The 24,768-nt window shown below is 41.5% G+C and overlaps 1 protein-coding gene across 29 annotated transcripts in view; it reads right to left on the bottom strand.

Annotated features, from left to right (window-relative positions):
• The window catches only part of PUM2 (pumilio RNA binding family member 2), an 82,511-nt gene that overhangs the window by 32,518 nt on the left and 25,225 nt on the right, over positions 1-24,768 (bottom strand). For 13 of the 29 annotated variants that reach the window (XM_084826539.1, XM_084826528.1, XM_084826531.1 and 10 more), the window contains 10 exons: positions 24,126-24,194; positions 22,046-22,151; positions 21,688-21,869; positions 20,401-20,573; positions 18,647-18,920; positions 18,069-18,162; positions 16,606-16,728; positions 13,711-13,853; positions 9,306-9,444; positions 3,058-3,201 (listed from right to left, as the gene is read on the bottom strand). In XM_084826539.1, the coding sequence (XP_084682665.1) occupies positions 3,058-3,201; positions 9,306-9,444; positions 13,711-13,853; positions 16,606-16,728; positions 18,069-18,162; positions 18,647-18,920; positions 20,401-20,573; positions 21,688-21,869; positions 22,046-22,151; positions 24,126-24,176 (1,429 nt within the window). In that variant the 5' untranslated portion in view covers positions 24,177-24,194. The remainder of the gene's footprint in view (positions 1-3,057; positions 3,202-9,305; positions 9,445-13,710; positions 13,854-16,605; positions 16,729-18,068; positions 18,163-18,646; positions 18,921-20,400; positions 20,574-21,687; positions 21,870-22,045; positions 22,152-24,125; positions 24,195-24,768) is intronic. The other 16 variants (XM_084826536.1, XM_084826540.1, XM_084826530.1 and 13 more) reach the window with 3 other exon arrangements.

Here is a 24,768-nt window from a genome sequence, read left to right as displayed (position 1 = left end):
GCAAGTTCTCCTTGGGCCAGTTTACATGATCAAAACAAGCCACCATGGCTTAAATAAGCCACAGTGGCTTGTTTTAATCCCCAGCATGTGCCAGGTGCCATTTCCCTAATTACCCACTGGCTTGACTTGTGTCATCTGAAGCCAGGCAGCATGGCTTGAGGGGGAAAGAACCCTAAAATAAGCCACCATGGGCAGGTAATTAGGAATATGGCACTTGACATGTGCCGCAGATTAAAACAAGCCACCACGGCTTATTTAAACCATTGTGGCTTGTTTTGATCGTGCAAACTGGATCACTGTGACAAATTCTCATTGACCTAATTTGCACGATATGACATCCAATTGTGGCTAATTTACCTCTGTGGGCTCTTGCATTGTGCCGGGCACCTGTGGTCACCATTTTTGCATGGTGCCCATGAGCACTTGTCTTGCTGTGGGTTGCCATGCTGTGCAAACCCAAGAGGTGGGGGTTATTCAAGGGTTAGACAATCCCTAAATAATCCATGGTTTTTAAAGGAGTATTTGAGAGTTGTCTAAGCCTCAAGCCACCCCTGCTGCCTGGGTTCACATGACACAACAACCCATGGCAAGCCGGGCACCTGTGGCTGCCATGCAAAAATGGTGTCCATCACGGTGACAGTCCCTGCCTGTATATTAACCCACAGTGGGCTGTTGTGTTCTGTAAACCAGCCCATTGTGTAGACTCAAGATTAAAGATCGAAGAGAAAAAAATTATTGCTGTTTTATAGCAGGGATACACAAGCTGGTGCTCTCCAGATATTTTGGACTAGAACCCCCATAAGCCTCAGACAGCATAGCCAATGGTCAGTGATTATGGGATTTGTAGTCCAAAACATCTAGAAGGCACCAGCTTGCCTACTCCTGATATAATGTTTTAGGTAGTCAAAGGACTTTAGTGGGTATGCAAGGGTTCTTTACAGTTCCCATCAGAAAACAAATTGCTTTGAAAATGAACAGGTGTACACAAATTTATTAGCGTTTCCCATTTTGAAAAGCAGTCCTGCCCCGGATGCTCAGCTCAGAAGAAGCTCTTTCCACCTTCTTGGAAAGGTGGAGCTTGTAAGGGAAGGAATCTCAGTTAACCAGTCTTTTGCAGAAGAAGCAAGACCCATAGTGCTTCAGCAAAAGACTACCAGCAAGGAAGTGGTAAAGCCCTTCCCTTCCATGAGTCCTCTAGCACAGGGGTCCCCAACCCACGGGCTGCGGTAGGGGTGTGGGAACCCCCCCTTACCTTGGGTCCGCAGCAGGGGGGGGAGGCGATCTGTCCCTCCCCCCGCCCCGGAATCCTTGCCTGCCCTGGCCGGCTCCGCTCCGCAGCGAGTCTGCGGAGTTGCCAGCCGGCTCCGGCCCTGTTCTTTGCAATAATAGCCTATTACAGCAAAGAACAGGGATGTAAATGGCGTCCGCTTTGCGGATGCCATTTGCATCCCAGCAGCTGGAAGTCCTCCCCCGGCTGGAGCCGGCCGGCAGCTCCGCAGCGAGTCCAGGGCTGACAAGGATTCCGGGGCGGGGGGAGGACGGATCCCCCCCCCCATGGACCCAAGCTAAGGGGAGTTCCCACACCCCTACTGTGGCCCGGTCCTATCCCCCTCCCAGTCCGTGGAAAAATTGTCTTCCACGGACCGGTCCCTGGTCCCAAAAAGGTTGGGGACCACTGCTCTAGCACACACATGGGGTGGGGACTTACTACTTTGCACCAAGCTTTGGAGTCTCTCTAACTGCTTCCTCCTTTCAACACCTGCTGTGAAATGGGAGTTTGGGGGGCTGCCACTTGTCTTCCCTGTTCATTGTAGAGGAGAAATCTCAAGCCCCATCACTACTACATTGATTTCACAGTACAACTAGGTCCAATTTTTCACACCTTTGCTGCCTGGGTGGGAACAAGCAATGGAAGAATACAAAGTAGCACCTTCCCTGTCCTCCAAAAACAAGTGGCTTCCATCTTCTGTGCAATTATGGTAGGTTCCACTCTCTTAACTACTAAAGACACTATGCATCTTATGCCAGATTTTTTTTTGTTTTTTGAGGGTGGTTTGGGAAGTGAACGCAAGACATACTGAAAGTTAACAAAAACAAATGATCAAACAGCATTAGAAACCACTCATCTTAGTTCATTTCTTATTATTCAGTCAATACTTACACCTAGCATATCTTTAAATTGTCAAAGCATATGAACATAGGAAGCTTCCTTATTCTGACTCAGACTATGGGTCAACCCTGCCCAGTATTCTTGACACTGACTAGCAGAAGCTCTCCAGGGTTTCAGGCAGGAGTTTTTCCAGCCCTACCTGGAGATGCTGGGGATTGAACCTGGGACCTTCTGCATGCAAAGCATGTGCTCTACTATTGAGCCACAGCCTTTCCCATGACAACTCCCACATGTATGACATAATTAAGAAAAAAGCTGTTTAGACACTTAACCACTCCCAACAACTGGTTTGTGGGCATGGCATCATATGGTGAAATCCCTGTGTGCACCAGGCTGAACATATCTTCAGCTAGTTATGCCTGAAAGCTATTTCTATGATTAAGACACACTGCCATCACGGAAATGGCTACCAGTAACTGCTGACCATACTATGTTCATAGCTGGCTCGCACAGGCATTTCTCCACACAATCCAATATTCAAGAACTGCATTAGGGGCAGGAAGCTTCTGAATCAATACAGAAAATGGTAATTCAACCTGTTATGCCTGCAATGGACAAGAGATGGAAGAAACACAAAGCTTGAGAGAAACAAACTATAAAAGACCTTCGTTGTATTTATGTGAGGTGATACAAGCAAATTGGAAGCTGCCTTATACAGAGTTGAACCATTGGTCCATTTAGCTCAGTACTGACTCTACACTAACTGACAATGGCTCACCAGAGTTTCATTCCTGCCCCTACCTGGAGATGCCAGGGACTGACCTGGAACCTTCTGCATGCAAAGCACGTGCTCTGTCACCAAATTAAAGCTTTGGGGAGAGAACTATTACTGTTAGAACTTGTGTTCTTCATCAAATTCTGAAAGCATGGTGGAAGATCTACCTTACCTGCTTGTGCAGCTGCAGAACTGATGAGAACAGGTGCTGAAGCCACCAACCTGACAGGTGCTCCAAGTCCAGTTCTGGCTCCAGGACCTACCACCAAGGCACCTGTCTGATCATAATAGGCTGTGGGAGCTAGCACTTGATAGCCTAGCCAATACAAAAAACACACACACTCTAGTAAATGCCTTTATTTTGGTATAAACACTTTATTTTGCATCTATCTGAGTGGCTTTTTTTAAACATTGAGCAACCTGACAGCTTTGCAATTTGTTTTCTAAAAGTGAAGAACTAGTTCTACTCTTTGTGCCAAAACTTTGGCCCACTCACCTGCTTGCCTGATGCTAAAAAGAAATTATCCCCAGGTGAGCAAAGAAGTGATTGCACCTGCCCCTCCCTCCTGTCTTTATCCATTTTGCCCACTCATCTGTCAATACAGTACAAGCCTCTCCTGGCAGCTTGCCCTGAAGAAACGTGCAAGATTTCCTAGCCAGAACAAAGGGTAACTACAAAAGTATTGCAGCTGCATAAGCTGTATAACACAGCCTTAAAGGATGCTGCTTGAGAATAAGCAACTGTGGTGGGAAAGTTAGTGCAGGTGGGCAGATATAACCAAATTATAAAATCAGTTAGTTCATGACCACCAGGTTATACCTAATGTCCCTGATTTAGTTACAGGTCCTGATTTGAAGCTGAAAATTTGGATGACCAGCTATGTCCTCCACAGGAAGGGAGGGCCTATTTTGTTTGGGGCATGCAAATAACAGAGATGAAGATAACCTTTCAAATACTCACTTGCATTTCCTCTACTTTTTTATCTTTAAGACCCCTATTGCCTTCCACAAAAACATTACTCAAGTTCAGAGAGATATTGTCCATCAATCCTCAGGAACATGCCCTTGCCAGTAGACCTCCAGATCTGGGGAAGTACTGCCTTATTATATTTACTGCCATACTTAAAAGCCACGTATTTTTATCTAGAAGTATTTATAAGCCTAAAGTTTATTCAATTGGCCCAAATGTTGGAGACAGTGTCTTATGTTTGCTCCTTTTTGAAGTGGACCAAAACGCTTCACTTTTTTCATAAGCAGTTCTAAATAAGCTGCAGCATGGGAAATGTAGCTCTATTTAAAATTTTCTAGCAATTCAGCAGCCCCATGCCCAAATAACATAGGCTATTCCTGCTCTGAGTGGCAGTAGTCTACATGTGTACTCATGGAAAGTAGTTATTGGATCTCTACAAGGATGTGCATCTCCCCCCCACTCTATTTGAGATAACTAGATCAGGGTGGGCAAGATGCAGCCTGTGGGCAGCATGAGGCTATGGGGAAGGGGCTGCAAGTGTGAACCCTGCGACATCTGCATTGCCAAAATTTTGTAGCAGCCCCAAATTGGCAGTTTGCCACATAAATTTGGCAGTAACCCATTATGGAAATTGAAAAATGCCAAATTTGGCTTGTTTTCAAGTGAAATATGGCCCCTTTAAACCCCCTACTTGCTGCCACTACACCACCATATTTTAGTTGCAGGACTACAGCCCCTGGGGAAGGGCTCTGAGGGCTGGAAACTGGCCCCTGGACCACCCAAAGTTGCCCACTTAGCTGCACTGCTGTATGCTTGGCACAATGTGTGTCCAAGCCTAGGGCCAGTCAGGGAGAAGAAAAGGCTTAATGGTGTCTTGTATCGATGCCCTGCCACACATGTATATCTGTGTGCAGAGAAGTGGTGGATTATGCTCATGCGTTTTATTCAAGTAAGTATATCAAACAGGGAGATAGGGATACAGGAGAGTATCTGCATAATTGGAGATTACACATCTGAAATCAATAAAGAACTATATAAACTCAAATGAATATGAAAAGGCTTCCAAGAAAGGGAATTACACAGTTTCACATTACAAATGCATACACAAAACTAAACTGTGCTGTTCTGTTCTACTACCTTCACTATCATTTTCACATGCTAGCAAATGGTCAGGCTTTCACTGTACTCTGCTTACTGTTCCTCTGTAAAGAATGTAGAATAGGCTGTTAGAGAATAAATGTTACAAGTAATATAACAAAAATTCTTTACAAATGAACTTACACTATACAAAGCACTGGATATGCAAGCAAATAGCAATTACATGGTTGTCATCAGGATGTGCTATAGTTAGTACAAAGATACTGGTCCTAACACACTGTATCTCCCTGACTTGGGATTCTGAACAAAGAAACAGACTGGCCGTGTTTGCATGAAACAATTAGCCAGAATCCTAGAGAATCCCGGCTTACTGTGCACAATGCCAAATTTCTCTGCTTGGCTCCTCCCACTAGCAAGAATTCCTATAGTAACCTAGAGCTTACCAGCAAGAAAAAGCTTAGAGCTATGTCCGAACTCAAATCCTGGCTTGGTGCTCCCAAACAAACCAGGAATTGGAAACCAACTTCAAACTCTGGCTTCAGACTCAGATTTGTTAGGGAAGCAACAAACAAGCAGACCTGGTTCAGATGTAACTGTAAGCTTTTTCTTCCTCATGTGTTCCTGGTCACTGTAGCCAGTGCCACACCCTCTGGAGGGAGGAGCCAAGAGGAAACAATCAGGCAGTGTGCATTAGCGTGCTGCTTGTGAATGATAAAGCCAGAATTCTGGTTTTGTTTTATGTATTTATGTACATACTATAACTCAATTAGTAACAGAATTAGGTGAGCGTTGTTTAACCCTCGAATAGCCCACAAAGGCCGGGTTCTCACAACACAGCACAATCAACCAATCAGGTTCATGTATTCAAAACGTGTATTCAAATAGTGGCCCAGCACACATGATGGCCATGCCATGCGAACTGGCCCACTCTCTTTTCCAAACTAACCATGATCTGATCTGTCATCTCTAAATATCTAAGCTAAAGAATCCTGATCCTTTAGCATTCTGTATAGAAACAGGAAAGTTACTGCTATTTCTGTACTTTTTTTTAAAACGGGATTTATGTCCTACTCTTTAAAACACTGTGTGTGGCATTTGGATTTATATTGAATAAACTGATATCATCCGCAAGGAATAGTTCACTAGTAATGCAGTGTGTGTCAGTGTTCATTTCTATTCACCTTATCATGCAGATCCTGAGTGAGATACAACATGAACAGTCAAAATTGAGGCACAGGCTATGATCTTTTTCTACTGCATTGTCAGTCCTTGCATTGGTTTTCTCTTTTCCATAATACCAAATTTAAGCCTCCTGATCTAAGCCCCTTCACAACGAGAATCTCATCAAGGTTATTAGTTTATCCACAATTGCATCATTTTGCCATGGCCTTGGCTCTGTATATTAGCAATTACATTAATTCTTTGAAGCCCTTGTTTACCATGCCTCTCTTTTTACAATTTCAAGTCATTCTGCTCTTCAACAATATCTACCTGCAATGAGAAGGGAAAAAAACCTCTGGCACCTTTTTCTTTATTGCCCTTAGAGATGTAAAATGTCCAGAAATTCTGAAGCCATGAGGGCACCCCCCCCCCCTTGGAAGAAAAACCCTGAATTTTGGAAGGAAATAAGCAACACTTATTTTTTAAAGCACTTTAAAGATCTAAAGTCACTTCATTGCTTTAGGACAGCCTTCCCCAACCTGGTACCCTCCAGATATTTTGGACTTTAGCTCCTTTAAGCCTCAGGCAGGATAGCTAATGGTCAGGAATGCTGGCCACTGTAGTCCAAAACATCTGTAGGGCACCAGGTTGAGGAAGGCAGCTTTAGAAACAAAGCAGCCTTTATGTTCCTAAAGTTGTTATGTATAACAAGGCTTTATCATTATATTTGAAAACTTTAAAAAGTGAACTCAGTTAATATTTTTAATTTGTAATTGTCTGAATAAACTATACTTTTAAGATTTACTATACCAAACATGATTAATGTTATGAGCAAACCAAGTTATACATAACATATTTTAGATTCCTAGTTTATGTAGTAGTTTCCTTACTACTTCAGTAAGTAGTCCCTGAAACAACAGAATCATCCTAGAAGCCAGAAGAAGCAGGAAGAACTGGAGGCAGAGGAAGACAAGGGCAGAAACACAGGACTCTGTAGAACAAAACCCAAACTGTCAAGAACATACATTTTCTTCCATAATATAAGGTGACACTATTCACATGTTGGGAAACTAAGCATGACTTGGAGCACCCCAAAATGTCTATCAGTAAAAGATACATTGGATCAATAATTTTAATAAGAAATGGAAGAAATAACTATGCTGAGAAACTTCACAGAGGATTAAAAAAACATTTCCCCCATGGCTTCATAATTTCCAGACATTTTACATCTCTAGTCTTTCTATAAAAGTCTTATTACATAGTTTTTAGAAATCTTTTGGGAGAGTAAAAGGCTTAGTAATAATATATAAACACCTTGTCTAGAAGAAAATATTTTATAATCCAAAGCTATTCAATTTTTCAGAAAAAAATGGCCCTTGGGGTGAAAAAAACAGGAAAAAACTGGGTTTTTCCCAAAAGAATTTTCTGGGCCTTCACATCTCTAATTACACTTGGATAAATAAAACAAAATACAAAATAAAATTGTTTGATTCTGCCCTCTGTTTCTCATATGAATACTTTAAACTTGCATAGGATTGTACTGTAGCAGTGCAATCCTATGCATCCTTACTTGGAAGTAAGTCTCACTGTATCCAATGGGGCTTCCTCTCTAGCTGTGTGCGTGTACTCATGCATGTGTTTAGGACTGTTGTTGCCTTAGGGTATGTTTAGAAGTGCCAAGTCAAATGGGAACTGGTGCTGCTGAGGCTATGAGACAACAGTAAAAGATAAAGCCAGCAATTAGTTGTTTGACTGAACAGAATAACCTGAATTCTGAAAAACACCCATCTTTGAATGTCAAAGGATTCCTATATCAATTGTTTAGGTGTTCACTTAATATTTAAAATGGAGTCAAGAAAACACTCCAGAGCAAATAATAAAGAAATAGTGCATTATTATTATGCAGTGGCTCAAGTTCAAAGCGTTTGCCAGCAAACCAATGCCAGAACTGAAGTTTAAGTCTGATGTACCAAGGATCCTACTTTTGGCACCCACTTTTCTTCTTTTCTCTAAAGGGAAAAGATCACCTACCTTATTTGCTATGAGTAAAAGATGCAATTTTGAGGCTACATTGATATATGAAGTTACAGGTTCTACCCTGGACCAAGTCAGATGATGCATTCACCAGGGAGTGGAAATGTTCTGAAGAAAAGCTGCTCAAAGCACCATTTTATATACAGTCAAAGCAGCAACAGCACCATCTGTATGTATTTATCATGTCTAAGCTGTCTTACAAAAATCTTGCTCTTGTGCTTTTACACATTTTGGACTGCATTATAGCCAGTTAAAGCTTTGTGATTTGCAGAAAAGCAGACACACACAACTATGAAATCAGCATTACAAACCTTAAAGAGAGTGCCATTCATGTAAGTGCAAATTCTAACAGCAAGATGCATGTGACACAAGCTTAATTTATCCATTAACAAAAGGTAAGGCCATTATAAATGCATGTTTTATCATGGAAGTGTACTGTGCCCCAGTATAATGAATGTGGTTTAAGATCAGTTATACCAGAATTTTTTTAGAATCAGCATTGAAAAACTGTTGACAGAGCACTAAACTGTGTGTTAAATATTATCACAAATAGTCAATATTACATATTAAAATACTCACACATAGGCTTTGATCTGAACAGCTCATTACACAAAAGGAAGGCATTTCTCATTGCACCAAGGAAAAGTCTCAGATTATGGCTATCTCCCACCAGCTGCAGCACATCACACCCCATTCCAGAGGGCCCCCTGGCTCTCAGGAATGGGGTTTTGGAGGGTGCAAGGAACTGTAGCAGGAAGGAGGAACCTTGCACAACTAGAATGCTGCCCATGTTTCTTAGGATACAAGCCATTATATTCCATATTCTTCTGAAGGTGTGTTAAGAAGGTGGTTAGTATTGGGCAGGTGAATTCTCTTAGGGATAGTGCAGACATAACATCCTGGGCTAAAAGGATTGGGAACAGGCTACAACATCACACACTCTCCCCCAACTTTTTCTTTCTTGTGAAGATAGTTCTCCTGCCTTTACTCTGTCAGCTGTAAACATGATTAATGAAAGTCACATTTCAAAGTTTTACCCAAGCTAAACAACACAGTTATAAAGAGATTACAGCTAAATAGTCTATTTTGATCACATCCGGATTTTAGGATATTTAGCTTGCACTTGTTCTTAGTTTCCTTAACTCATCATTATATACCTGGCATGCCTGTGGCAAGACCCTGACCAAAAGCCAAAGCTGGATTTGCTGCCGCAGCTGCTGCAAGTGACTCTGCCTGCTGCCCTTGCTGACCCTGATTGGGAGTAAGAGGGCGCTGACTTCCTCCAGTACGAAGAACCTACAAAAGACCAATGGCGACACTACTTGCTTAAAATGTGAAGTATAAAAATGGTAATATAATAAAAATGTTGGAACATCTATTCTGTACTGTTGGGTTGTATTTTTAATATGTATAAACAAAGAAAAATGTGGCAGGCATTGACTACTTTGACAGGGGAATTATGGCATAAGAGACACGATGTTCTAGGCCTTCTGTAATACAGAACCTCTCCACAGAAGTGCAGAAATAGCAAGGAAGCCAAGTCCAGACATTTTAGTAAATAAGGGTGCAATCCTATGCCTATGACAGAAAAAGGCCTACAATTTCCAGCATGCTCTAGCCAGCATGGCTGGGGCATGCTGGGAGTTGTAGGCCTTTTTTCTGTCTAAACAGGCATAGGATTGAGCCCTAAGTGCGCCAAGCAGGTTATAGTTTCAACATCTTTATATCCACTTTCAGCCTTTAAACTTTTATTATTTAATGTTTTAAAAATTGCCATTAAGCTGGGGCTATGCAGCTTAGTGAGGTATTTACATTCTTGGACCAATGCAGATGTAATGCTTGTTGGCCCTAAACCATATTTAAGGGATGGTTAGCAGGCTGTGCAATGACACTAATTTCCCCAGTGCATCCCTGTAATGCAAATTCTCCTCACCACCTTTAACCATGGCTCATTGTTACGGTCTCACTGATGTCAACCATAGTCAATTTAAGCAGGCTGTGCTTCTAACCTAGGATTTGAGCCAAGTACTGAATAAGAGTTTCACATTCTGGGTATTGAGCACAGCCCTATTTGCATCAGCCATGGTTAATGGAGATGCAGATATAATGACGAACCACAGCTCAAGGTGAAGGGGAAGAGAATTCATGTGTGAGAAGCCTGTGATCCTACAACCCATTCTTGATCTCTTAATCATGGGAAAGGGCAGCAAGTGCTATGTCTTCACTGGTCCTTTCTCGTTAATAGACATTCATAAATCATACACATCTTTTAAAATTATATATTCCCCACTCCACACCAAGACTGAAATAAAGGAAGTTCAACAGCTGCCAAGGTATCTTACTGTAGCATGTAGCAGTCAATAGCTTTAAATACAGAAGGGCCAGTCATGAAATCCTGTTCTAAGGGCTGGTGCAGACATAACTTGCAACACGTGCAAATTCACCTGGCTCTTACCTTTTCATAGCTAACCATGGAGCAGTGCACATCTTAACATTAACCATCATTAGCTAAACTAGAATTTATAAACCACTTCTAAGTATGATTGAAGCAAACCATTACTACAATTATAATGGAGACATAACACTACACCAATTAACTCTGAAAAGGGTAGTCAGATGGGAAGGGATCCTACCCATGATTAGCAGCCTAGGAATGTTACATCTGCACCTGGCCTAAGATGTACCAACTCATTTCTAAATGTGTAGAAAACTGAAATAGAAAGTTGTGAGAGAACATTAACACGGAACAATCAATTTCACTGATTCAATACTTTTATTACTACATCTCTTTATGCCAGTCAAACACATTTTTGTTGAAACCTTTTCAGTGGTATGAAATAAATTATATGTGATATGTGGGTTAGAGAACTATCCTCATACAAATTCAGCCAAATTAAATAAGAAAAGAGGGTTGTATCCAGTAGTTGGTTTGCAACAGCAGAAAGCAGTTCTGCTTGTGCAAGATGGGGCTCCTGATGTTCGCCAGTGTGCCCACCCACTGCAGCCCACAAGAAACTGCTATTGTAGGGATTATGGAGCAAAGGGCTGCACTAGGTAGGGGAAAGATTGGTGAAAACTGGATGCCTCCCACCCCCTACACAAGCATGTTAAGTGCAAAGCCACCATTGGATACAACCCAGAAATATGTATTTAGCAATGCTACTGCAGCATCTCATTTTGTGTCATGTGCAAATTATTTATCCAACAGTTTTGCACTAAAATAATTAACAAATTAGACCAAATAAGACGAAATAAGCCTCAATGAACAGTGGGAAAAAGGGAAATTCTGACTTTCCTGTGAATTTCTGTTTTTCTCTGTGGGAAAGTGGCAGCTAGTGTTGGGAAAAGCCCTACTAAGCGGAACTGGAAAACGCTGCCAACATTGAAGTTGTACAAGCCTCCCTCTCAAAAACCTGATCCAACTTTGAAAGGAGCTGTCAGGCAACAGCTCCAGGTGTGGAGAGAATGGTATGAAGAGCTACTAAGCATGTACCATCCCTCTCTCAGTACACGAGAACTGAGCACTAAGAGATGGAGCAGCCCTCAGCAACCTGCCAGCTTCTAAAATAAGAGCAGGTTAATATTTTCCCTAAACCAGGATGCCAGAGAAGCAGAGACCTGTAATGTAAATAGAGTTGGTACGTGACAGCTCTGCACATCGTGCTCTCTCTCTCTCTCTCTCACTCATATATAGTCTGGCAAACCATTGCCAGGATTGTAGAACAACTGCTTGAGCCCTGCCTAAGGCCATGTTTACCTTGGGAAACAAGGATGGATAAGGCCTGGAGACCACTTTATTCTGGTGAGAAATGCGTAACTCCTTTCCCATCCACAGGACTCCAAACTCAAACCCCTAATGTACTAATATTAACTGAAATAGTTTTCAGAGTAAGAATCTTGTAAGGGTACCCCTATGGGTTTGAAAAAAAGTTATAATAAGTCTCCCACAAAACAATATTTAGTCTCAAAGTAGGTACCCTATACATCTGTGAATGGTTGACAAGAGAAGTTGGTCTCAGGAATTAACGGGTGTGGAGTTGACAGACTAGGAAGAAGCTGAACGGGCAGAAACTTGCCTGCCTAAAGTACTGAGGTCTGACCCTAACAGACCACACTGGAGAAACCACCACAAACAGCAAGTTCTTATCAGCATGTTTGTTCTTCATGCTCTAAACAGAGTATTGTATTGTGATTACCTTTGGCTTTAAACAAATATGACCAACATCTACGGTGCCTTTCACCTAGGGCTTCTAACATGACCATCTCCTCTACCATGGAGGAGGGGAGGGGAGTGGAGAAGGGAAAGGCACTTACACCTAGCAACCGGCCTACTCTGGGAAGGCAGTTATTACCATTATCCCCTATGTGAATAGGCTGAAGGAAGATGGGAGAAGAGGTAGGTGAATGGATCCAGATAAGGGAGTAGGCCAGTCTCACTTTAATCTACTGCACAAAGGCAAGGTAGATGCTCTTCCCATTCAAATATAAGGTTGGTGGGAAGAATAAGGTTCCTTCACAGGGGATGAAGAGTGATGGCCATCTTGGGTCACTAGATGAGTCTCCTCTAGGGAACATGAACTTCAGGATACCTTGTGGGCATTACTTGGGATTACAGAGACTGATTTCATGCTCTTGCACTGCTCAGGAAGCTATGGTTTAGAACACTATTGGCCCAATAAGAGCATGGGGAAATGCAACTCAATTGTCCTGGGAGATACACTTACGCATCCACAGCCCAACTGCACTCCCTTCAGACATACAGGCAGAGCTCAGGTGGGGATGGACAAATGGGATTCTCCTTCACTTCTGAGCCAGTGCTGAAGTTAGAGCAGAGGGACTGTTTGAATAGGAGTTACCCTGACTGGTTGGTCCCTTCTCTGGCTCTTTCTACTCTTTTCTCTATTTGGTCTTTGCTGCTTGGGGGTGGGCTTGACAGGCTTGCAAACATAGGCTTAAATCCAACATTGTGTAAGCAGACTTCCACTTGTGCAACGGGACTTTCCCTTGTTCTCCCCTCCACTGTAGCCCCCTGCACATCCCCCAAATCTGCTCTGGAGAGTCCCCGAAACTTCCAGAGCAAATTTGGGGGAGCATGGGGCTGCAGAGGAGAGAGGAAATCCATCCTGAAAGTGGTTCCCATTCCCCTGATGGATGGCCACCACTGAATCCAACCCACAGAGCCCAGCTGAAGCTTGCCTGAAGTCAAACTAGGCTAGAGCAAAGGGAGAGGCCTATCCTCTTTCAGTTCAAAAATGGAGGCTACCTTCATGGTTCAGAATTCAGACTCTACCGTTTGAACCTGAGGAGCTTTCCCAAAACTAGCTGCTCTTTTCCCTAGAAGGTGAAGAACTGAAAATTGCTGATCATTTGAAAATGAAATAAGATGGAAAAATTAAAGGCTTATGAATTGAACACAGACTGCTGTCTAGCATGACAAATACAAGTTCTGTGCTATTATACATGCTCATATTTTTTCCACAACAGTACACTCTGCTATACGGCAAACTGTACAAGCAGACAACCATTTTAAACAGTCTTTAGGTGTGTCTCTAGCCAGTTTACCTGCTGCTGTCCTTGTTGTGCCTGTGATGCAGCCTGCTGATTGGCTGTGTTGTTTGCTGCAGCTGCTGCTTGCTGCTGAAACAAGTTGGCTGGATACACTCCCCAAGGAACTCCATAATACTGAGGAGGGACAACTGCTGGCCCTAACAAACAAAAAACGTTTCATATACAAATATGATTCATAGTAATTGTACCTTCCGAAGTCTTGAGAACAGTGCTAATACAATGGATACCCAGCATCCTGCAGTGAAGTGATTCTCCACACATTCCACCCCAGAATCCAAAACATAGATTTTGCCTCTTGCCCCCTTTAAATGTTCAGAGTGAACAGCTTCCACGCCCTGGACAGAAGAGTTGATGAAAGAATTACCCTCCCATAGGGAGGTAATCAAGCACAGCCAGAAGCAAAGAGATAGGGCCCAGGGCTGCTAGTATAAAAACAAAGATCTACTGAACCTCATTGTTAGCACACAATAAATAAAAATTACAATTAAAAGAGTACAGGCATTTCAAAAGACATCTTCAGCACAAACCAGCCAAATGCAAGTATTTTTACGTGCCTTTGATTTCAATGAGATATGTCTTTCTCCCACTAAAATCAATAAATGCTTACTTGGCTGGATGGTGTTCCCTGTGTAATTTGGTGTGATCACCATAAATCCCCACGATCACTCCCACAAGCCCAGTTTGGCAGGTTAAAAACTAGAATATAAAGGTGGAGGGAGAAAACTGGAAAAAGGTGGGGAAAGTAGAATAAGTATTAGCAAGGAGGTGGGCACTCTAAAGCCCCCACCCATCCTTGATTACTCCCCCACACAAGACATCAGGTTAAAAAATTCAAAATTCAAAAAGAAGAAGAAACGTTACCAAAAAATGGGAGGAAAGGAAAAATGGAATAAAAATCAGCAAAACGTTGGGAGCTCCCAGACTCTGCCCCCCCCCCCCACGTGAACTAGCCTATACCCCCCAGGCCAAAAAAACCTAGCCTATACCTCCCAGGTTAAAAAAAAACAAAAGGAAAACAGAGGACTCTTTACATATATCCCCCCTTTTTTTCTCTCTCCCTTTTTCTTACTTCCTCTTTTTTTATATTAGACATGATATACTGTATAATAAAATTCCTGTTTCTGTGTATAGATATGTGTACTTTCATATACAGATTTAGAAATGATACTATCTATAGATAGTATAAAATATATTAGTGATTCGTTATTTCTTATTCTTTTTAATTTTCTTCCTTTATTATTATTACTATCATTATTATGAGACTTTGATTAGTAATATTTTTGGATGGTTAAATTGTTAAGCTATTATATGTTAACTGAAGGGCAATATATGGTTATTGGAAATGAATTGTAGGCTTGCTCCCTTGCTATAAGACTGATGATATGATACTGAAATGCAAGGTTGATTATCTATGCTGTACTGAATTGTAATATTGGCAATGTTATAGGTATAAGTTTTAAGTAGAATGATATTTGAAGTTTGTGTATAATGGAGTTTAAATTTAATCCCTTTAAGTAACTTTTTAATATTTTTTCTTTTTCTTGCTTGCTTTCTTCTTCCTTTTCCTTCTTTTTTTTTCTTCGTTATTGCTGTGTCCTCCTAAGAATATTGTATTGTTGGAAACTGTAGATAATGACTAGGCTGTTGGTACTGTTGATTTCATTTATAAAGATAAAAAATAGAATAAAAAGTATTTTAAAAAGAAAAAGGAAGAGATCACTCCACCCCACTCCCTCCCAGGCCAACCTACATATTACTTCCCCCCGCTTTTTATTCTTAAGTACAGGGGAGCCTGTGTGTGAGGTTAGTGGGTCTTTAACCTCTTGCTCTACATTGCAGTCCCAGTCTGGATTCCCTCCACCCTGGCCCTGTAATTTACAATGCCCCAAAGTGATCCAATAAAGTGACAACTGGGTAGGATACTGCCTGCGTTTTTCCTCCTTTTTCTTCAGAAAAAGGAGTTTAATTCTTTTTTGCCACCTGAAACCGAACATCCAGGGAGGGGACCTGGAACATCCCTATGACAGACCAGCCCATGATTATGGTTATGGGTACGATGGGAATCATCATTAAAAAAACTGATTCTACACTAGGCAGATCAAGCACAGAATCATGCTAACGAGTAAGTCAGTCCTGCAATTTGCCATGTGCCTTCTCATCCAGGGTGAATACTATGCTGGTCCCCCAACCAGCAAACTCAGTTATCTAGCTTTAAAGTATCTATTTAAGCCTGCAAGGGGCAGGACTGCACATCCATGGGGATGGCAGAACATGCTATTGCCCTAAGTTTGCATATGTAGCTCTCCGCACCTTAAGGGTTACAGAGACCCATGTATGTAGCCTAACCTGGTGTGTTCACTCCCATTGCTCTTGGGCTCCCAAGCCCTTCACTCAACTGCAGAAAGCCAAGCTAAACCAGAGATTAATGACCTATGCTTCCCTTATCTGTGAGCTCCCAGTGGTGACAAGACAGGCAAATCACCCTCAGAAGTTAGATGAAAGGCTGCAGAAAATAAAGGAAGGCAATTTCCTTGAAAAAAGTCAACTGATGCTTGAAGCTGTAATGGTTGACAGCCCACCAGGTGAAGGAGTCATTCTTGCATCAAAATCTTTCTTTGGGCGAGTTCCTCATATTTCATTGGTGCACAACTTGAAATCTCAGCAACAAGACAGAATGGGAAAGGATCGCTGAGATGAGAAAGGATCCACGCTAGTTCTCAGACCTGAAATCTGGGAACAGCTATTTTAAAACTTGAATATCCCAACCACCTTCTTGTAAAGTCTTGCTGGCTTATGCCCAACACTAGGTATATGGAAAGGCTTCCAAATTACACATTTCTAGAAAAAACCAGATTGCTGTAATTAATTTGGGTAATGGCATTGTCTTACCTGCTAATGTAGCTGCTGCAGCTAAACCTGCTGCTGTGTATGGGTCAGCACCTGGTGGAGCAGCACTGATAATGTATGGGTTTGGCACAAAAGCTGCTGGAGCCAAGCCTGCCGAAAATACACCTGTTACAGTGACAAAAAGTTCAATTTCACCAAAACCAGACACCATATGTACTGTTGCACCATATAAGTTGTACATTTATTATCTTCATTTAACTGTCATTTAACTGCCAAAGGTGTTTGCTTATTACATATTTATACTGCCCAATAGCTGATGTTCATAGTTCTGAGTTTCTGTTGACATCTCTAAAAATGAAGGGGTAAATTGGGGAACTTCCCATTGCTCTCCTCCCCCTGCAGCCCCCTGTGTGTGCCCCAGATCTGCTCTGGAGGGTCTCCCAACACTCCCAAACAGATTTGGGATATGCACATGGACTATAGGCGGGGCTGGGAAATCTGTTCTGCTGATGGATGGCCAGCACTGGACTACAATCTTAAATTCATTAAAATACAGCCTTGTCTTAAGTCCAAAACATTCTATAATATATCATATTGACATAACACAAATCTTTAAGCCAGGGATTGGCAACCTGGTACCTGGCAGGACCCCTGAGTGAGCTGGACAGACCCCCACTGTCTCCCCGCCCCCTCACCACTTTGTTCCCCCACTGCACTCAGCAGCTAGAAAGGAGGAAGTCAGTAGATCTGACAACTTCCTGCTTCCTCACTACTGAGGTGAGTGCGGCCGGAGGCAGAAGCAGTGGAAGGACAAGTGGGGTGGAACAAGAGGGGTGAGAATGGAGGTAGCAGGAGCAGAAGTAGCAGGGATGGGAATAAGAAAGGAAAGGCAGTGAGGGAAGGAAACCCCAAGCAGGAAGGAGTGGAAGGACGAGGAAGAAGGGGTGCAAGCAAAGTGGGAATCCTGGAAAGGGGCAAAACTATGTACTTATGCCCCTTCAAAATGTAAAGTGTGCCTTCAAGCCTGAAAAAAAAAGTAAAACATATCTATGTCCCACCCCACCCTCCGCCCAATTGTCACATATGCCTGCAGGCCTCAAAATATTGCCTACCCCGCTTTAAAACATACACTTGTAATCTACAATTTAAGGCAATTAAAATCCAAGGGTGATATCCAATGCTGCATGAGCAGAGGGCAGCTCATGCAATGGATCTTCCCTTCCCCTTGTCCCACCTGCAGAGTCTTGTACTTGAAAAACTCTGTTGTGCAAGCTGGCCTTCCACTCACACAATGTTGGATATCACCCGAAAAAATATATCTCAACCAAGACTGCATATATAGTTTTATATATCAACAAGTCAAATTATGTACACACATTCTTTTTGATCAATTACTTACTCCAGCCCAAACTAACAATATTTTCATTAACAAGAAAGTATACAATGTCCTTTGCCAGTTATTTTACTTGACATTTGAAGCAGGCATACTTGGAAAAGAGTCTCACCGATGTGTGGTTGTTGTGCTGCTGCCAATGCATACTGTTGTTGTTGGGCTGCTGTTAACTGCTGGACAGTAAGAGGATTAGTCCTCTGAAAAAGCTAAGAAAAAGGAACAATTTAAACCCCTTTATTTTAGAAGGAACCCCACAATATAATTTTAAACAATGAACTGTATGTAGTTCTATTCACACAACTGTCCAAGGACTATTCCTTGGAGTTCTGTTCACAGGACTGTCCAACACAATGCATGAATTTTAAAATTAAGGTAGAATTCATTCTTATGAGATACTAGGGCAGAATTACATATTATAATAAACATGCGGCCACTGACAAAAATGGCATCCCCATGTTGCGTACTTTTACTCATTTACTGTAAAATCTACCCATGAGTGGAGGTGATCACATTGTTTGTTTCCCTGCCAGCCAATAATGTGGAACTCATGTAGGAAATAGACATGATGATGACTCCAGGGCATAGGTAAAGACAGAGGGTGGAGAACATTATGGGACTGTTACAGTGGTGGCCTGTGACTGCCATAATGCTGTGTTTCCACTCTTAACATGGCTGTATAAAAACACTAACCTGCTGCTGTGAATTGTAATCAAAGAGTCCCACAGTAGCTCCTGAAGAGTCCATTTGTACCTGATTTCCAGGATAATCAAACTGCAGAGAATCAAGACCCACTTGTTCCATAGCATCCAAATTCTGAGATTCAGAGTTTGAAAATTCTTCCACCAGTGGCTTATGGGTTGCAGGATTAGGAAGGGAAGCCAATCCTTCAGCAGTGCTTGGGTTAGGCCCCAGGCGCTCAGTTACTTCAGTTGGGGAGGCTTGCCGACTTCCAGGAGTACGACTGCTTAGAAAAAGAAAAGGGAAAATAGATGCAAGCTTTTTGAAAGACAATTGCTGAAATAATGGAATGAGGAAAATTTACACCTTTTATTTAAGACTTTAAAGCTAAAATAAGCTTTAGATTGATCTACAAGAAAATAGCATACAGCTGTTCCAAACAGCATTTACTACACAAACAGCTTGAAATGTTTGAAAATGAAACTTATTCCCTGTAATAGCGAACTCCGTTGGTTGAGTGGAAAAACAGCCCAAAGAGGACTGAGCATGCTTAGTGGCCTCCAGGAGCTACAGAATGTTTAGTGTTAACTGAAGAAAACTGGAAAAGAAAATGGGGAGGTGGGAGAGAAAAGTCAATTGGCTTGCTTGAACCCTTACAGCTTAAGTGTATCCTGGAGGGCATGGCTGGATGGCTGATACCCTGAACAGGAGCAAGGATACACTGCAACATTTTGTATCTGAAGTGAATGGGCAAACTTAACAGAATGGTATAACAGAAAAGCTTTTTAACACTGAGAGCAACCACAGTAGATGGCACTTTTGCAAAATATGGAAAGTTGTTTTCTCCACAATTATAAATTTTCCATTTACTGTTGGCTAAGATAGATTTGCTTCAGATCTGCTCACCTTTCAAATATTTTTGCCCACGTTTGTGCTAAAACAGGGTTGTGTCTATTGTAAAGCTGCTGCTTTTGTCCTTGACCCTGACACTAGTAATGAAGAAACTGAAGAAACAAAGTAATGCTTTAATGCTTAGCCATCAAGTACCAAATGCTTGCTCAGTAATGCCTGGAAACATCACCACAAGGAGTGTGTGTGCAACAGAAGGCCCAGAGCCTTTGGGGGACGGGGGGACCAATAGCATGCTAAGCCTGGATATGGTCAAATCATTCTTTGACTAATCTACATATAGGACCCATTGTGAGCATAACAGTTTTTAAACTCTCTTTACACTGAGAACAGCTATACAGGATAAGGTAATACAGATTTTTGCTGAGACGTTTGAGGCAAGACAGTATCTTGACGAGGAAGCAGCTTGGACTCTTGCCATAAAGCAAGGATGAGACAACTTTATCAAATATGCTGTTGGAATTAGCTACTCTGCTTATCCTCTTGCTAATTTGTGCAAGTCATTTGAAGCTGGGTCTAGCATGTTGGCTAGGGACTAAATGACATCAGGGGCATGGCCCACCTCCTGATGACTTTCTGCTCATGGACATCCAGGTCCCCACTGGAAACTAGTTCCCCACCCCTGATCTAAAGGGGTCCAGGTTGCCCACACCTGTTTTATAGCAATACAGATAGCACTTTCAATAGTCTAAAACGGACTTTGTCTCATGAGATGCAGCACATATTAAGGTGTCAAATATTATGCAAAATAAGTTAGAACGAACAGTCACTTAGAAAATGAAAAACCTGGTATTCAAATCCATAAAAGTTTATTTCTTAAAATATGCCTGTCATCTTTAGAGAAAATTAAGGCTTACATAAAATCTTTGCAATCGGCATCCATTCCATTTGGCAAACCTCTGCCATTTAGTTTAGTAACATCGTCATCATCTCCTTGTTTAAGATCTCTGTTTTTGTCCTCCTCAAATGGAGAAGCTTTGCCTTTTTGGTCTCCTTTCTCAGGTCCATCTGTTTCAGCCTCTCTAGTACCCTGAGGAAAACGAATGTTTGTTTCTGAATCTAACAGCACAAAAACAGCACTGCAAAGTAACCTAATTCTACACTACACTGCATGTCAACACCATCAAATCTAATTGTATTTATTAAGATACCTTGATTGTCAGGTTTCAATCTTAACACAAAATATATTGTCAGTGAATGAACTGACAGGATGAATAAGTATGCTAACCTTAGATAAAGGGGAGTGGTTAAATAACAGACCTAGAGAAGGAGGATTCCTTCCATTTGTGGAAGGGCTGATGATCCAATGGAACCTCCCACTCATAGAAGGGGGAAGGAAGATGGTTTTTGCTGATTCCCCCTTCCCTCTGCAGCCTCCTGTGCCACCTTCAATATTGTTCTAAAAGGTCTTCCTCCAACTTTCTGGAGCAGATCTGGGGAAATCAGCAAAAATCACCTCCCTTCTGTGAATGGAATTCCACTTATGGGATCTCTGGATCCAACCCATTAACATGACGTTAGTCTAATGTCATACAGTGAAAAACATGTAAAGCTAAAAAAGCTTCTATTTACCATATGAAGTTGTAAGAAAAAAGATCATTTTAATCTAATTATTTTTCTAGTACATAAATTCAAGCTTCAGCTTAATCCAAATAAGGCCCTCAAATAGCTCTTTGTGTTATGGCCTCAATAATGACAAGAACGAGTATGAAACTTTTTTTTAGCTAAGCAACGAGAAGATAAATTTAACAGGCATCCTTAACTATGAAAATACTTTGAAAACACAAATACAGACATAGCTGAGTGATAAACACTGCATTGGAAGTTCCTCTAACGTATAACCCGGCTTTTGGGAAGCTCTATATGCAGCACATTGGATCATGGTTATTGTTTTGAAGTAAATTAGTTTCACACAGTAAGCATGAAGCAGAGTTACATGCGTACATACTATTCTTGTCCACGTACATGCAATACAGGAAATATTCATGCCTACACAAAGTGCTGCCTCCAACAGATTAGAATAGAAATCAAAGTTGTTAGTCTACCTTGTTCCTGAACTACACTGGCAAACCACTGAAACCTGATGGGTGATATAGTTTAGGATAGTCCACCATCACTTTTGTTGACACAAACAAGTTACTTACAAAAGCTCCTTTCCTAAACCGGGAGTCCAATTTATCTGCTGGGGAAGAACTTAACACATATTCTACCATGCTCACGCCGAGGCCACCACTCTCTGATCGAGGAGATAAGACAGCATTTACTTCACTGTTTCCATGAAAAACAGGCTTTCTCTGAACCATAATAGGCTGGGACATAGAGTGGTCTGTTAAAAAAAAAAAAAAAAAAAGGGCATTAAGAGTTACTAAGGCATAACGTACACCAATATAGAGCAGTGTAGGTTTTCAAATCACTAAACATGAGTATGATCCTTCCCCAGTAACTTAATTTCAGAACTGAGTTCAGTTGAGAGCATGAATTCTTTAAATGCACAATACTTACGAGGTGTTCCCCAGGCAGTTTCTCTCCATTCATCACCAAGGAATATGCCTTTTTGTCCATCCTTTGCTGGATCATCTGGTTCCCAAAATTTTTTGGCAGGTAGCAGCTGTTTAAAAAGGAAAAACCACATTAAATTCTGATTAATTCTCAGTGATAGTAAACTGATGCTTACACATCCTTGCATAAAAGCGGTGTTTATGGGAAGAAATCATCAACGTCTCCACCACTGTCTCTAAACCTTCCTTTATAACTAAACCTGCTACTAAGCATTAACAAATTTAATGGCAATGAAACAGTGACTGGGTTCACACAATCATTATGGACTAAACAAGCCACAGTGGCTTGTTTAAGCTGCAGCACATGCCGGGTGCCATTTGCCTAAATACCCACCCAGGTGTAGCTTGTCATGTTGTCCAAATTTGGGCAGCATGGCTTGTTTCGGGGGAAACAACCATCAAATAACCCATGGGCTGTTGTTGGCCTATTTGAGGGTTGTTTCCCCCTCCAACAAGCCATGCTGTGCCCAGGCAGCTGATTAGGCAAATGGTGCCCTGCACATGCCGCAGTTTGTTTAACCCATGGTGATCATGCGAACCAGCTTAGTGAGATGTTCTATTAAGTGATATGTTCCTAAATTTAGTAGTAAATATACTGGTACATAAAACTTTGGATAGTATTGGAGTCTAATTACCAGCTATGTCCAGTTACATGAATTTAAGCAGATCTGAAAGGACTACATACATATAACTGTATCCACGATTGCAACATTACCAATTAGCTCCTTCCTGATACAGACTGTTAACACCCTTTAGTGAAATGTACACAATTCAAGTTACTTAGTGGCAACACCAGGGCCACAACTATTATGTTTTACACTTCAAGACCAGTACTCCCACCTGATAATAGCTAGTTTAGAGGAATGATAGTGTAACCTTTAACAGACTCCAAAAAATACAAAGGTTTATTGGTCCTTGAACCAACGCTTCTTCCCAGAATTCATTTTCCATTCAGTCATAAAGTTGTTTGTAGACTCTAATCTCATCTGTACCATTCTTGACAGGTGGAAACAATAAAAATCCTGTTACTATCGGTCTTAAGTTGTTTTATACAGTGGCTGTGGTTCTTGTGATTTGCTCATTACATCTATGGGTTGCTCATTACATCTATGGGCTGGAACCCATGAAAGGGGGTGAGTGGAAGCTGACTTTCCTTCGCCCCTCCTCTCCCTGCCAGCTCCCAGAGCCTCCCAGCAATGCTCAATCAAGGGTTGGAGAAACCTTCTGAATGGGCTGTGGCATGGGGGTCTGGGGGGGGGAATTGCAGAAAATATTTCTTTAGCATCCTTTTCTATATAGACATGGGGTTTCTGAATCACTAATTCAAATTTAACAGGGTGAACAGATCTCCTTTGCCCACCCCCAAAACACAAGGATTAACTTTTGGATGATTCTGAAAGTTAAATATACAATATGCAGTCATTTACAAATATGTCATTAAAATCACAAGATAGAATTGGAGTTTTCTTCACATCCCATTCTATATAGATATGGGGTTTCCAAGTTACCAATGCTAAATCCAGGAAAATATGTCAGCTATTTCAGTACATTAAAATACCCTGGCTTAGAGAGATTGTGCACGTGGTTGCAGCCAGTTACATATTTGTGTTCAACTGAAGTAGATGCTGTCCTCTATGAGAAGTGTTGGCTCTCTACTTAAATAATGGAAGAATTACAATGAAAGAAACGTTGTGCATACAAATGTGGTAAATTTGATTTTGAAGCATGGACCTCTTTCCTACTGCATTTTTGGTGACAGGAAAAGATTTCAATAACCATTCCCTCCAGGCTGATTGGACATTTTAATTCTGGTTGCGGATTCTTTTATCTGGTTGCAGATTCTTTTATCTGGTTGCAGATTCTTTTATCTGGTTGCGGTTCTTAGTTTCAGTGACTGTTTAATTATTTTTAAATGATTGTGATGGTTGTTCAGGATTTCTTTTATGTCCTGTTTTGCCAGTTTTGTGGTTATAAATTCTAAATAAAGCAATCTAGTCTATAACATTTCATCTACAAATATTTACCTCTCCCATTCCCCGAGATTCTAGTGCAAGAGCTTGAAACTCATGATTCATTTCATCCACAGAGCGAACCTACAAAGAATAAAAAAATAAAAATTAGAATACTGAACAGCGATTTCATAGGAAATTTATATGTAATACACATGCGATCTATCTGATGGTTGCACAAGTGTAAGGCAGCTTGCGCAACCAACAGTTCACTTCCCTTCCTCACACCTGCAGCCCCCGGTACCCCCAAAAAAGCCTCTTCAGGGGATCACTCAAAATTGGATTGGGGGGGATCTTTTATGAGACAAAATTCAGGCAATTCCCTCTTCACACTGCAGCTCCCTGTGACACAGCCCATGTTGTTCAGGGTTTTCTGGGTATAGGATGCTGAAGAAGGGAAGAGAAGGACTGACTGGATATAATACGGTATTTTTAGAACTTACTAGATATTTCCAGAAATTGCTACACACCTAATTAAATATGCCCTATATTTTATTAACTATACTTCCCTACTGAAGGGCACCAGCCAGTTCTCTTACTTATTTACTCAGCAAATGAAAAGAACTATGAAAAATACCCGGAGAAACACATTGTTTAGCAGCCATCATGAAATCTTGCAATACTAGCATAAGTACAACTGATGTTATCAACACATAGA

This window comes from Heloderma suspectum, chromosome 1 (assembly GCF_057233095.1).
Source record: "Heloderma suspectum isolate Gila_16-S chromosome 1, 16-S_ref, whole genome shotgun sequence".
Classification (NCBI taxonomy): Eukaryota; Metazoa; Chordata; class Lepidosauria; order Squamata; family Helodermatidae; genus Heloderma; species Heloderma suspectum.
The sequence above is the reverse complement of the archived record's forward strand: the minus strand, read 5'-3'. Positions and strand labels throughout refer to the sequence as shown.